The sequence below is a fragment of the Eurypyga helias genome, unplaced genomic scaffold (assembly GCF_000690775.1).
Source record: "Eurypyga helias isolate BGI_N326 unplaced genomic scaffold, ASM69077v1 scaffold1328, whole genome shotgun sequence".
Classification (NCBI taxonomy): Eukaryota; Metazoa; Chordata; class Aves; order Eurypygiformes; family Eurypygidae; genus Eurypyga; species Eurypyga helias.
This window is the reverse complement of record NW_010267376.1, coordinates 7,521-22,301: the sequence shown is the minus strand read 5'-3', so window position 1 is coordinate 22,301 and position 14,781 is coordinate 7,521. Positions and strand designations below refer to the sequence as shown.

At 52.3% G+C, this 14,781-nt stretch overlaps 1 protein-coding gene across 1 annotated transcript in view; it reads left to right on the top strand.

Annotated features, from left to right (window-relative positions):
- Nucleotides 1-4,974: 4,974 nt before the first annotated feature.
- Nucleotides 4,975-14,781, top strand: part of PPM1L (protein phosphatase, Mg2+/Mn2+ dependent, 1L) — a gene marked incomplete at its 5' end in the record, with an annotated part of 13,691 nt that continues 3,884 nt past the window's right edge. The window contains 2 exons of the mRNA XM_010157377.1: nt 4,975-5,149; nt 14,466-14,627. Coding sequence (XP_010155679.1) covers nt 4,975-5,149; nt 14,466-14,627 — 337 coding nt within the window. The remainder of the gene's footprint in view (nt 5,150-14,465; nt 14,628-14,781) is intronic.

The following is a 14,781-nucleotide window of genomic DNA, read 5'->3' as shown; positions in this document are numbered from 1 at the left end:
CCACCCCGACATTTGCCCTTTCCAACTAGCTTCTCCCCACCCTCTGTGAGTTTTCAGACAGAGGTTGTTAGAGAGATTGTTTCAGCCCCTTACCTGTGTGTATGTGCATGAATTTCAGCTGGCCCAGCCAGCTGGAAAATATCTGATCTCTATAAGCACTTTCCAACGTGTTCTTTCCCTCTTATCTCTGAAGATTTGGGTTATTTGCCTCTGACATTAGCTGCCACTGAGTGCACCAAGGTAGTGCGTACTGTAGCAAAAAAAAGGACATTAAATACTGCAGTTTTTATGGCTTTGTCTGTCAGAAGCTTTTCTGCTCTGCTGAGCAGTAGAGCAACATTTTGCCTGTTGTGTTTTTCTTACAGCTGGACTTGTAGAACCTTTTCTTGCTACCTTTTCTAGCTCCAAGTAATGTTTTACATCAACCTCCATCTGTTTCTTAGTGTTCGTTATTCCTTTATACTCATGTGGTATTCTGGCTGTATATGTGTCCTTCTTGAGTGTGAGATCACGGAGCAGCTTATGACTCAGCCAGGTTAATTCCCAAGTTTTCTCTGCATGGGGATAATTTTCACTTGCATTGTTTCTCTAAGGAAGTGTTTGCTCCCCATACCTTCTTTTCTCCTTTGGCTGTTGGTCCTTCTGTACTGTCAAGCCTCAGAGATCTTCAAGTGTCCCTCCCTTAAAGTCCTCTGTGTGGTTTTCCCGTTTTCCTCCTGAAGAATCGTGAACTGGTGTTTAATTGTCACCTTCACGCAAGTCACCTACTGCCTTCCTTATCCTAGGGGACGTCTCCGTGCTGGAGGATCCCAAACCGTGCTCTTTGCTGCTGTCAGCAACGCGCTCCCAGGACGCTGGACACACACATTCCCTATCACGTACCTGGGTACTTGCAGTACTTCATCGCAGCTTGTGCCGTGGTTGACTACTCCCGTTCCTGGTTAGGTCACCCCAACCCACCCACTTTCCTTGTCGTTTGGCATCTGGTGGAGCTGTGCTATGGCAGTGCCCTTGGCCTCTCTTTGCCGACTTTCAGCAGGTCTGTCTCCTTTGGCAGGCTGGATTTAGAAGAGCAACTGCTTTCTTGATGTGCAGGGCATTTCTTTATTTCCGTACCTTCCTTTCTCAGTAAGTTACATCATCTGTATTACCAATCTGGTCTTGTGAATTATTTACCAAGCCTCTCTTATCGCCCAGTTATATTCTAGTTTTGATACTGTGCTAATTTTCTTCCACCTCCTTTTGCATATTCCCCACAAATCTTAGAGATGTCTACTAGGGTCTGCAGATCCATCCCACTTTAGTCTTCATCCCGTTTCCTTCCCATGAGATTATCATGGCCAACGCTGTCTTCCACAGGGTTTACATCCATGTGCATTTGTGGTACCCCACTGTCTCAAGAATATTAGGATCGTAAATTTGTGGTTTTCCTGTAGATCGTGGCATTCAGTGTGAGTCTGAGGCAGTAAAGTCTCCACCTTTCTCATTTTAAATTGGAGATCAGTTTATAACTCATGGCCATTCCAGCTGACCTGATCCTTCGGCTGCCGGTTGTGCCCGTGTGCTGATCTTGGCATGGCCCGTCTTGCAGTGCTCGTTTTTCACCGGGTCGTGGAGCTGCTTTCACACTTGCCGTCTAATCAGTGCATTTTGGCAGAGTACTGGGGTCACTCCTTGCTGTTCACACGCGTGCCAACGGGTGCGTGTCTTCTCCATGCACAAGCATGTGTGTGGAGAGCCATGGAATTCGGGAGCTGGCTCCGGTGAACTGCTGTCCTGCTCCTCCTACCCAGCCCCGCCGACTGGTGCTTATCAGCCGATAACACAGTTTAATGAGAGCTGCTTGACTGTTCCCAGGGCCAGAAATACACACGGTCCCGGCCTTTGCTTTGGGGAAAACCTGAATTTTACATGGCTGTGGGATGCACGGCAGCAGCCTGCAGAACAGGATCGGAATTAGCAGGGATGCAGCTGTCCTCGATGTGTGTGGGGACCTTCCACACGCCAAATTCTCTCCTGTGTGTTGAAACCCTTGCCAAAATCCCCACCGTGACTCAAAGGAGACTCTCTGTCACTTGACTTTTGAAGTAGCTTCATAAAAAAGTCTTTAATTAACCGTTTTAGACCTTTACTTCTCTGCATACAAAGGAGCTGCCAGAAGGAGAGAGACACTTCAGCAAAGCAGAGCAAATTTTAGCAGGCAGTTAGCATAATTTATGGAAAGAAAATGTACTTTGGATATGTGTTTCTCATCAGTTAAAAGCTGTGGGAAGATTTGGTAGTTACAGAGGGGTGCTGGCTGCGTTTGAGGCTCCGGTTACCACACTGTTGAGTATTTTCTGACGTGATTTTTTATGTAGGGCTGGTTTTTTAGTCAATAGAGAAAAACGTGGGTTTTTGTGAATAAGCTCTGCAGGCATATTTCATCACAGGTAGGGTTTTTTTTAAAGTTAAAGTTGTCCATGATAGGATGAAACACCCCAAGTCAATTCAGGTACTACTAACGTGTGTTCTGTGACGCCGTTGTTGTGAAGCAGTGATGGGTGGCCACCGTTTCCTTGCGTCTCTCCCTGCTGCAGTGCCGCGGCTCCACGTTGCTTTCCCCTAGGGCTGGTGATGGGGAAGACTGACCAGCTGATGTACAATTAGTTGTACCTCTGATGGCTGAGGTCAGGGGTTTTCCAGCAGCAGCCACGTCTGTAACTCCTTCCTCCAGGAATAAGAGGGACTGTAGGGAGAAAAAGAGGATAAAGCTATTTTGAAGGCTCAGAGTAATGAAATGGGTTTTTCCCCCCAACCTCTGCCTGTGACACAACTACATGTCTTGATGAAAACAGGTTACGTGGTGGGGGGACCCAGGGCCGGCTGCCGAGGAGCGGCCAAGCTGCCGGCGTGGCGTGGTGGGATACTGTGCCGGCAGGGTGGCCGCGGGCGGCATTACCAGCAAGTCAAACAGATTTCTGGGAATTAGCCTGGACCCGGCAAACGGCCATCTGGGTTCTGGGCTGCAGTCTGCACCAGCCTCCATAAGGGATGCGCAGGGAGTTTCTGACCTACTCGGAAGTTGCGGGCTGGTCTGTGCAAGGAGGCCTGGGCTGGGATGGCAGAGCTTGGAAATAGTGGAAGTCTGCCTTTTTAAACCTTGGTTTCATTTTTATTCACCCAGTAGCTTCTTGGTTTCTTTAACACCAAGCACATGCGTAAACATGCACTCACACCCTCACACTTCTTTAACATTCCGGCTTTTTAAAACCAAGCTAAAACTGCTTTAGTGGTGAACAGAGTGCAGTCCTGTCAGCCTCACGGCTGCAGTGCCGCTGGGGATGTAATTCCTGTGATGTGCCTGGTCACCTCCCGTGCCAGAAGAGGAGCTTGTATCGGTTTTGTCGTTGCTTTACAGTTTAGATCTTTAATGGCACCTGGACAGAATGTGACAGAGGGCTAAGCAAGAGTGTTGGGCTTTGCTTCTCGCAGGGGCAAGACCCCCACCACCTAGATCGGTGTCACCCTCGGCCTCCATCCCGATGGAAGAACCTGGGGGCTGGGCTGCCCGTCACACCGGCCACGGCCGATGGTCCTGGTGGTCTTCCCATCCGCTTGTACCCTCTGCTTCTTGACTCAGGCTGCAGGATCCTTGGGACAGGATGGGCTTTCCTTAGGTGTTTACAGCCAGCAGGATGCAAGTGTTCCCTCGGCTGGCACAAGGCCTATTTCAAACACGAGTACGTATAAATTCTGCTTTTCTTTTCTGCTCTTTAGAACTGCGGTGTTGGGGAGAGCACAGAGTAAAACCTCCTCTCAAAGGAAACAGCAAACACAAATGTCTGAGCTTGCCCTAAAATGATGAGTATGCAGTGTATCTGTTGGCCTTCCCTTGGACGAAAAGCACTGTCACAATGTCACGTTAAATGTGCTGCGCTCGGGGAGCCTGCGCTTCGTCTTCCTCATGTCGCTGTCCCACGTGGCTTCGCGTGCAGAAAAGCACAACTTCCGTGATGTGTGAAGGTTGTGGTGTAATAGGGAATTGACTTGGGAAAACCAAATACAAACCCAGGGAGAGCCTGTTGCAGAGTAGAAGTAACTTTCCAGGCCTGACGTGATACAACCTTGTTATCATTTCGTTTCCTCTTTCGTCTGGAGGTTGGCGGGAAGGCTGGAGCGGCCTTTGCTCCATCCTCCTTTTCCAGTTCTGCTCTGAGACAGAAGGCAAAAAATCCCCAGAATGCCAGAAAGAGGGACTTAATATTCCCTCTTCTCGTGGGAACGTGGTACTCTCAGGAGAGGGATGCTCACGCCTACAAATCGGAAAGCTGGGTTGCGTTGGGATCCCACCGGGGCGTCTGAGCCCAAGCCCCGGAGTGGGACCGACACCGGAGTAGTTACACCGGGCTCCTCAGCATCAGTACAACCATGCCACCTTGTGTTAGCTTCGCTTTCCTTACGGCCTTCAGCAGCCACCGAGAGAAGCCGAAAAGGGTTTTCTGGTGTGGATGTGCGCGTGGATGTCATTTGCAGTGCTGTTGAAGAGCCGCTTCGCTCTCCGTGGCCGAGCCTGGCTGTGTTCCCTGACAGGGGAGGTGACCCCGCTCTGTACGTGAACGTCTACAACAAAGACGTTTGAGTTCAGAGCTGCAGTCGCAAAACATGTTAACGGTGACGAAGTTGAGCTGTTTTGGCATGTGTCCAGCACGGTAACTCCTTCTGCGCTCCCCGGTGAAGAGCACATTACGCCTCAGTATTTGGTCTGCTAAATCCCCAACTCCCTAGAAATTTTGGGCAGGCAGGGGTCGTTTTTGGCAGAGAAATGACCTGTGGATTTTGCACCATGGAGTTAGTAGAGTTAAGAGGTTTTTATGGTGAGAAATTACATTTCAGGATGCTTTAAATTTAAAAGAACAGTAATTTGCTATGGTTGTGTGTAAAGCTTTTCCAAAGAGAAGGTATTCATTAAACCTTTGCCTCTCTTCTGCACAGTCGGCAGCAGAATATGTGAAGTCCCGCCTGCCCGAAGTCCTAAAACAACACCTCCAAGACTATGAGAAGGACAAGGAGAACAGTGTGCTGTCTTACCAAACCATCCTGGAGCAGCAGATTTTATCAATCGATCGAGAAATGCTGGAAAAACTGACCGTGTCCTATGATGAAGCAGGTACATTCGTGTTGCTTTCTACGTTACCTTTTACTGGGGAAAAAACCAACTTGCTCAGTTTCAATCTTTCTCCCAGATACTGGCACTTGTGGTGGCAAACTGAACTTTGTCCTCAAAGCTGTGAGGTGACTCAGAGAAACAGTTCTGTCTCATAAAATAAAGCTGAGATTTTCCACTTTGGTGATTGAATCCAAACAAGCTGGAAGGACAGTTATTTTTCTGATGGCGCTTTGTCCTCTGTGATGCGCTGGTGTTGATGGATCTGGCCCTGCCTTGATTGACTCTGCGAGTGGCTTGACCTGGACTCTGCTGGTTCTCCTTCACTGCTGGCTTATTCCGGGGGCTCACTTGGCTCAGTGTACTGGCTGGTCGCAGAATCTGGTTTTCAGATGTGACGTGATACCTGTGGATAGCCCAAACAAGATGATTCGCAGAGTGCTGGAGGCATTTGAACAGTGCAGTTACAGGGCTTTTCAGCGTTGATGTTTACCTCTTAATAATTTGGAGGTTTTCATAGTTAATTTCAAAGCTAATACTTTTTACCATCATTTTGGTTTAAAGTAGTTAGAAATGTGTTCCAGCCTTTAGAGCCTTCCCAGAGTTGTCCTGGAGAGGAGGAGGCTCAGGGAGACCTTATCGCTCCCTACAACTCCCTGGAAGGGGGGTGCAGAGACAGGGGGGTCGGTCTTTTCTCCCAAGGGACAAGTGATGGGACAAGAGGAAACGGCCTCAAGTTGTGCCAGGGGAAGTTTAGGTTGGATATCAGGGAAATTCCTTCCCGGAAAGGGCTGTCAGGCATTGGAAGGGGCTGCCCAGGGAGGGGGGAGTCCCCATCCCGGGGGGGTTTCAGAGCCGTGTGGACGAGGTGCTCAGGGACATGGGTCAGTGCTGGGCTGGGCAGTGCTGGGGTAATGGTTGGGCTGGGTGGGCTTAGAGGGCTTTTCCAACCCAAACCATTCTGTGATGCGTGCTCTTCTTTACAGTTACAGAGTAAAAAGAGATGCTCTTCATGTTTTTCACTGATCTTCCAAAACGGCCACCAGTATCTGCGATCTCCCTACTCCCCGAAACCAAGTTTCTCGGTGTTTAGATTAATTGAAATTAACTAAGCAACTTCGGAAAGAACTAAACGAAAGGAACAGCTCGTTATTTTACTGCTCAATTAGGATTCACGGCAGCGAGCGGACTGGGAGGTCTGTATGGCCGACCGAGCGTGTGGCCCCCCCCCGGGGGTGTGCCTGCCTGCCTCCCTGCACTCCCCCCGCTTGCACATCCCTCGGCATCCTTCCTTTCTTGGCCCCATCCCTGGATGTCTTCAAGGCCAGACTGGATGTGGCTTTGAGCAACCTGGTCTAGTGGAAGGTGTCCCTGCCCATGGCAGGGGGGTTGGAACTAGATGATCTTTAAGGTCCCTTCCAACCCAAACCATTCTGTGATTCTATGATTCTATGACTCTGTTTCTCCACCAACCGCTGGTGGCTGAGAGCTGCAACACTCCATCTCCTTCCACCCACAGCCCTACCATCCAGCCTTGGGCAGCCTTGACGAACAAAAGGAGAATTTATACTTAGCGTGTCCCCATTTTGAGGTTTTTATTAATCCCTGCTGACACTTTCTTGTTCTGTTACTCCCCTGGCGGTTCCTGGCACCGTGGTGTCCTTGGGGAACTGTGCGGAGCTCGGCTCCATGTTTTCCTTCCAGCTGTTGTAGGCAGACATCTCAAACTCATCTCTGGGCTTTCCGTCCTGCTGAGGTGACAGACACGAGCCCGAGTGGGTCAACCTGTTGTTGGGTGGGTGGCACCCAGCTGAAATTACCGTCACCCACGTTTCTCATCACTAGTCCAGCTCTGCAAACCAGGCACTAAGAACCTGGTGTTATTTGTCCTATTGCTTCGTGCTCACGCTGCAGTTCCCTGACGTACTTAAAATGCTCTAACTGCTTGTCAACTCTGCTCAGACTCCTACTCAGACTCCCACTCACTAGCGATACCGTTCTCTAAGCTACTTTGATCTCGAAGGCGCTCGAGCAACTTAAAATGCCATTTGCAGGCTGCGTTCTGGGTACTTACGGGGCTGTGAGCTTTATGACTTCAAGTGATTACAGTGCTCTGTTACTTCATCAGTTACATACAAGGCTGATTCTCTTCAACTGCTTTGCTCTTGCGTGCTCTCCAGCCCCGCGCAGTGCCCTCTGCAGACGACACGTCGCGTGCCGAGCTCGGAGCCACGCGAGTTCTCCAAGGACAGCGGAGTGTAAATGGGGGCGCGGGATATTCATTCAATCACATATGGCCTGGTTTGAATGATGCGTAAAAGATCAGCTTCGAAAATTGTTGCTTTCCGCTGCTTCTGTTCATGCCTTTTTTGACACAGAATTTACCAGCCCAACGAGTCATGTAAATCTTTTTCCCTGGTTTGGTCACTTCATCTCCCCAGTCGTTTTGATTGATAGAAGTTGGTTAGAAAGGAAAAGACGACCAACTCCTGCCAGAAGAAAGAGAAAGCGTTTTCCTTATTGAAAACTGCCTGTCTGTAGGGAGAAAGGTACCTGCAAGGGGTGAGGAGCTGCCTGTAGCGGGGAGCGCTCCCCCAGCGCGGGAGCAGACCTTCTCTGTCCAGGAGACCTTTCCCATCCCTCTCAGAAGGGCTGCTTTCCAAGGCTTCGCGGAGTGCTCGCTCCCAGCTAACTCCCCTCGCCCCAGGGATGTCTCCAAGGCGGGTAGAATTCAGCTCCATCCATTGTCCAGAAGAAACCAGGACTGCTCTGAAATGGCTTGGGCTTCTGGGACAATTTTGCCTGTTCATTTGCCCTTTCTAGCAGCATGCAGGAGTAATAACGTGCGGCTCCGAGGGGCTCGACATCCTAATACCTCTTCCTGTAAATCTCCCCTTCAGGAAGTCAGTATATCAGAGCTACCAAAGAAAATTAGTTCCTCTAAAAATAGTCCGATGTTGACAAGATTTTTAGCGAAGTTTGACTAAGGAGGCTTTATAAAATGAAAGGAGGCCAAAAGTGACAGATGGGTACAAATCCTCTCATAATCTTTAAATCCCTTAGTTTAAAAAGTGGCATTCTTGACTAGCTAAGGCTGGGTTAATTTTGTGCAAGAATATTTTTTTCCCACTGAAGCTTTATTGGGCATTAATCCTGTTCCTGCGATGCAGAGCATCTTTGAGCATCTGGGGTGGCCGGTGACTGTGTACAAATACCAGTTGGGGATATTTACAGGCACTTTGCTGTGCCAGGTACCTGAAGCCCTTCTAAAGGGCTTTTTCAGGGATGCTGCGTTATCCCTGCCTGACTGCCGTCATCCCTGGTTGTGTCTTTGGCCTAGAGAAGGACTTTAAGAGTATTTAAGCTCTGGAGAATTAAATCCACTAGTTGAGGTTTATTCGAGTTTTTGTTCGATTTCATGTGAAAACCCGTAGATTCAGCTGATGTGGTCGCTGTCTGCTGAGCAGAGATGCGAGCATGGATTTGTCTCGCGTTGTTATGTATTAACAAGAGCCAGAGCTGGCATCTGAAGACAGGGCTTGCTGCAAACTCAGCGTAGGGAGAGTGTGTGTCCATTCCAGGCCTCGGGAAAACAGCCATCCGTCTCGGCGGAGGTTTGTCACCGGCTGATGGATGCGGGGTACATGCCTCAGCGGGTCTCGTGAGCAGCAGCCAAGCCTGTTCTGCCCACGAGCCTGACAGACCGCGTGGAGACCTGCGTGACATGTGCCTGTGTCATGACCCGGACGAGCACGAACAGCACGGCTGGGGCGGCACCAAACCGGCCCCGGCTACACCTTTGCAAAACCCGTCGCCCATCGCGCCCACCGTTGCTAGACTTCAGCGCTGAACTTTGTCCTCGGTCTCGCGGCTCCCAGTTTGGCCGTATTGTGCACGAAAAGCATTCTTCTGAAAACATTTTAATAGGAAAGTCACTGAGAAGAAAATACACTGTAGTAAGGGCGAGAACAGGCAGAGAACCTGCCAAGAACAGGTTCCTTGGCACGAAGGAAGCGTGAGCGTCTGCTCCTGGGTGTTATCATCACTGATCTTACGGAGAAGCAGCGCACAATTAAGATCCATGTTTATGGCTTTGGATTCGCATCGGTGGGTCACTCGGAGGGCACGCGGCGGCGGCGTTCTCTGATCTCGGTGCTCTCGTGCCACTCTGTATCCATACTCCTGGTGACTAGGAAGCAAGAGACTCCCTTACCCTCCCTCGTACACTCAGGGTGTGTTTCTCTGCCTTGCCTGTTCCACGGGCTGTAATCCGAGTTTCATCTGCGTTGCCCCGGGGTGTGTGCAGAGCATGTCAAATGGAAATTCGGGAGACAGGCGGCCGCTCTGGCGGGAAGCGCCGCGGCAGATGGGCACCGAGGACGGCTGTATTAATGGTGAGAACGTCACGTAGCTGCCCTGAAAACTACTGGAGGCTTATTGTTCAGGATTGAAGGTCCCTGTAAGGCAAGTGGGAGCGCGTGGTCTGGAACGAGAAGGAAGCTGCAGGCAGTGCGAGTTGCTAGTGGAGAGTAAATATAAATCGCTATTTTTGTTTATCCCCTTCTTGCACTGCTCCGAGTATTTCTGCTCCGTCTTGGAGGTTACTGAAGCTCGAAAACACTGCTTATTGCTTAATTATTGTGTGAATTCAAGCTTGAGGACTGTTGAAAAAAGACGGGAAGGGGTTTTTTTTGAGCTGTTTTTTGTTTTCTGGTCAGTCCAGCCACGTAAGTACGGACTTTCTTGACCTGCTGTCGCTCTGGGTGCGTTTCTGCTCGGAGCCTGCGGTCGACCCTGCTCTCCAGCGGTCGGGCATCCAGGAGTGCTGCCGCACGCCCTCAGCGCGGGACGGTGGATCCAGCCTCACCCAGAAGCAGTTCTGTGGGTTGATTTAACTCCCATCCGACCTGGAGTCCCCGATAAGGCAGGGCTGGCCGGAGCTGTTATTCCCTTGTCAGTTCAGTACCCGGATAAGGGATCCGGCTGCCTCAAACCCGCTGTTACCATCAGCGCAGGCTTGTGCTGCTCCCACAGTTTTCCCCAGCTCCCGCCCCAGGAAACGCAGACGGCGGCAGCTGTGTCCACCCTGGTCCAGGTACCCAGGATGTTCCCTTTCTAAGGTTGCTGGGGATCTTTTTCCCTGCAGCTTCACAGCAGCCCAGTGGAGCAGCCCCCCTCCCCCCCTGCAGACCATCTCAAAGGCAGCTCAGCGCAGGCTTGTGCTGCTCCCACAGTTTTCCCCAGCTCCCGCCCCAGGAAACGCAGACGGCGGCAGCTGTGTCCACCCTGGTCCAGGTACCCAGGATGTTCCCTTTCTAAGGTTGCTGGGGATCTTTTTCCCTGCAGCTTCACAGCAGCCCAGTGGAGCAGCCCCCCTCCCCCCCTGCAGACCATCTCAAAGGCAGCTCGTCCTTCGCCTGTGCCACCTAAAGAATTGTGAATCATGGAATCTTCCGATTAGAAAAACCCTTTAAGCCCACCCAGTCCAGCCGTTACCCCAGTGCCCAGCCCAGCACTGACCCATGTCCCTGAGCACCTCGTCCACACGGCTCTGAAACCCCCCCGGGACGGGGACTCCCCCCTCCCTGGGCAGCCCATTCCAACACCTGACAGCCCTTTCCGGGAACAATTCCCCTGATATCCAACCTAAACCTCCCCTGGCACAACTTGAGGCTGTTTCCTCTCATCCTACACTTTGTGCACAGCCAGTCACCCCCTTGTTTTCTGGTCTCTTTGCACGTGTCTCAGTCTCTCTCAGAATTAACATTGATGACATTTGGGTCATTTCTGTCGTTTCTTGTCCCTTCGCTTTGTTTCCAGGGTGAGCTCACGCTCCTTTCCTCTCGCACCGACTTCCGTTCAGCGCCGACGCGCTGTCACAGGTCCTGCCTGCGCCCGAGTTAACGGAGCCTTTAGCCCCCTGGGGTTTGACGCTTCTGGGCTGAACACTGAGGGCAGCGTTGGTCTCTCCAGAGGCAGCGCTGATGGTCTGTTCTGAGGGCACTGCTCTGCCAGTTTCCTTCTTTCTCCCTGCGGAGCGAAGGTGGGTGGAAGCCCACAGCGGCCGTGTTGGCAGCTGAGATGAGGCAGCAAGGCGAGCTGCTCCTTCCGCCCCGGTGGCACCACAAGGAGCCGGATAGTGCTTTGCACGCCGCCTGGACTCGAGGTGCGAGGACGTTGGAGCGGGAAACGACGCTCGGGAAGCTCCTGGGAGAGAGTCTACGGCACTGGCCACCCCATCCAAAGCCGGCTGCAGCAGACGGCAGTGAATGTGCTGCAATGAAGACGACGTGAGCATCCTCGGCACGTGCAAACGAATGGGAAGGCTCGTTTCTCAGTTTTGTCGGAGGAAGAGACTCTGCAAAGAGCCACAGAAAAGGTGGGGGAGGACGGGAAGAGCATGGGAAGGCGGTGCGGGCGGCAGCTGAGCAGGAGGAAGAGCCTTGGCCGGGGATTTGCCGCGTCAAAGCCTGCGATAAGGGCGGGGTGGAGGGGGGTTTCTCCTGAAGGAGCAACGGGCGAAAGTTCAGGGTCGGAGAGAGCGACGAGGCGGAAGAGGAAGGGAAAGGGTTACCTGTGCCAGTGGCCTGAAACCCGTGGGGCATGGGCGGCTTGGAAAGCTCGGTGAAGAGGGAGAAGAGGAGCCACGCGGTGAGCACCTGGTGAGACTGACTGCACTGCTGCTGAGGGTGAAAGGAGGCGGGATGAGTTGGGCCATCCGCAGCCCAAGCGCTCCTCATCCCCGGCCACGCGCCAGCGGAGATGGGGACAGGCATCTGCAGGGCTTCTGCTGCCGCGCAGAGAGCACGAGATCTGCGGGGCGAGCTGCCTCATGCCGGGGCTGCACGCTGCCTTTAGTCCGGCCGGTCACTCTGGAGACTTCCTCCCGGTGACGGAGCCCTTGCCAAAAAACTGGTGGAGCCGGTGCAGCCTCGACTTCTACATGGTGCTTTGTCCGATGCTCAACTGCAGCACAGTGATCTCACCTGGCACCACAACCAACCAACCAACCAACCTCTGTCTCCGCAGCCAGGTTTGACATTCTCTGGTGATTTTCTCCACAAAGGGCATCATTCGGGCGGCCACGTCGGGGAACTGATACAACACGTGCTCTCCGTTTCCGACCCCTTCTGCTGGGAATTTTCCCTTGTGCAGTCACATTAGATCGGAGGCGGCTGACGAGAGCCCCGCAAGGTTAAACGACTGGAATAAAAATAGATGGAAGAGAAAACAAAGGGCAGGAAGGTTTCCTTTCTCCTGTGGCGGCAGGCGGTGGCGTGAGGTCAGGGACAGTGACGGATCAGCCGTTGGTCAGGGGCCGTGAAACAACCGAAGTCCCTTCGGAAACCGCCTCCTGGTTCAGTTGCTCGTTCGCTTTCATTCCCGTGGATTGTACTTCCAAGAGGCTGCGCTCAGAGTCACCATTTCTATACAGGTTGTGGTAATAATGACTGTATGTGCGATGCGTTTCGCTTTCTGAACGCCGCAGCTCTAGGATGTGGTTGACTGTATTTTCCTCACTAAGAAAAATATGATTTTTATTGCTGCCTGTAGGAAAAATACCAGCAGGGCCGGTGTCAGGGAAGGGGAAGGTGACCTGCGGAGCTGCAGCATGGTCCCTGCGCACCAGAGAGGCCACAAACGTGCAGATGTTGGGCTGCGGCAGGTGGAGGTGGAGCAGGAGCTCTGGAAGAACCATCGCGTGGGTGGTGGATCGCGGAGGGCTGCAGCCTCGCCTGCGGCGCATGGCTCTCTCCTGCTGCACGCCGGGATCCTTCTGGAGCTGGTTTGGGCTCTGTGTGCCCGCTTTTCCCTTTTGCCTGTTTTACACCTCTCAGGTTTTGTTTTCAACCCAAACTGACAAGGCGGCTGCTCTTTTGCTGTCAGACCCACTGCAGCCGGTACCAGCCCGCTGCCCTCTCGCAGACTGTTGCGGCGAGGGGGGTGCTGCTCGCTGCTGTGACTCCCCGTTGCAGCAGAGCTGGGTGCCTTTGCAGCATCCCCAGCTTTTGCTTAGGTAGAGAATGAGCTGTCCGCTAATCCTAAATCCCATTTTGTTCTGCAGCGGTTTGTCCAAGGCCAGGCTGGAGGAGGCTTGGAGCAACCTGGTCTGGTGGAAGGTGTCCCTGCCCATGGCAGGGGGTGGGACTGGGTGGGCTTTAAGGTCCCTCCCACCCCAAACTGTTCTGTGATGCTGTGCTGCTGTTCCCTGCTGAGTGCTCTGCAGTGGGGGGGTCTCCTCCCCAGGCACCCCTTCAGTCAGCCTCTGCACCCCCATGTCACCCTCGCCTTCAGGCTCCAGGGGAGAGATTCCTTGGGCCGGCGGCTCATCTAGCCCAGTTCCCGGAGGGACCCTGATGGACGAGCCATGAAGTCGTGTGGTTGGCAGGGGGTTCAGCGCCAAATAGGGAGCTATGGCCGTTTAGGTCTGCAGTGTGCCAGTCGGTTCCAAAAATGAGGTCTGTGTGCGCCGGTCTTGTGAGAAACAGCCCTGGTTTAGAGCTCTGCAGGACACAGCATTAAGTTAAAAATAAATCTTCAGATCCCGGTGCATCTAAACACTTGTTTATTCCTGGCTGCTTTATTTATACCCGTCACGGGATACTCGACTGCCGACATGGGAACAGCAAAATGCAGGTTTGGGCAGCACCAAGCGCAGCCGTGAGAACTGACCTTTAGGACCACGGAACATGGACTTAAACCCCGCTGGAGCTCTCCAGGAGCAAACCCAGGGGTCAGGATGCCCCTGGAACGCCCCGTTGCAGGCATTTTCGTTAGGACTGCGTCTTTCTCTGACTGAAACACACGGGCAGCGCCGGGGCTTTCGCTGCTGGTCGAGTATTGTCGCTGCTGGCCCCCAGGGCGGCTTCCGGAGCACCCCAGCTCTGGGTGTGCCTTTTTTTTAATGAGTAATTAGATGTAAATTAACAGCAGAGGTGAAAACTGTCTGATGGTGGATCCTCCACTTACAGGAGGAAAGCGAAGACTACAGTGTTCTCGCCTGAAAACCAGCCAATTCTTCCACTGTTTTCCTGCCAGCTTAGCCAACAAACACCGTGCCCATTGGATACGGTGGCCAGTGCCTAATGACATTTCTGTGTATTTAAAGGGTCAAGTCATTAAAATGTCAAGTCCTTTTCCTTTTTTTCAATAAAAAGGAGGAAAAGCTGGCTCTCTGACAGAGCCTGGAACACACTCCCCCGCTGCAGCCTCTTTCTGGAATTACTACTAGGAAGAACATTTTCCTGTTGGTCATTTTTTATATATATATATATCTCTCCCATAAATTTGACGTGCTTCCCATTCCTATTTTTTCCAGGTACGACTTGTCTGATCGCCCTGCTGTCGGATAAAGAGCTGACGGTGGCCAACGTGGGTGACTCGCGAGGAGTGTTGTGTGACAAGGACGGGAACGCTATCCCCTTGTCACATGACCACAAGCCCTACCAGCTGAAGGAGCGGAAGAGGATTAAAAGAGCTGGTGAGTTGTTACGGTTTTGCTTTGGACTGAAGGTTCATCCTTTTCCTTCTCGACTCTGTCAGTGCCATAGACCTTTCCCCTGGGAGAGCCTGGGAAGTGCTAGTACACACGCTGGCATTTGTGCCCAGGTAGTGACTGCTCGTGAGCACACACC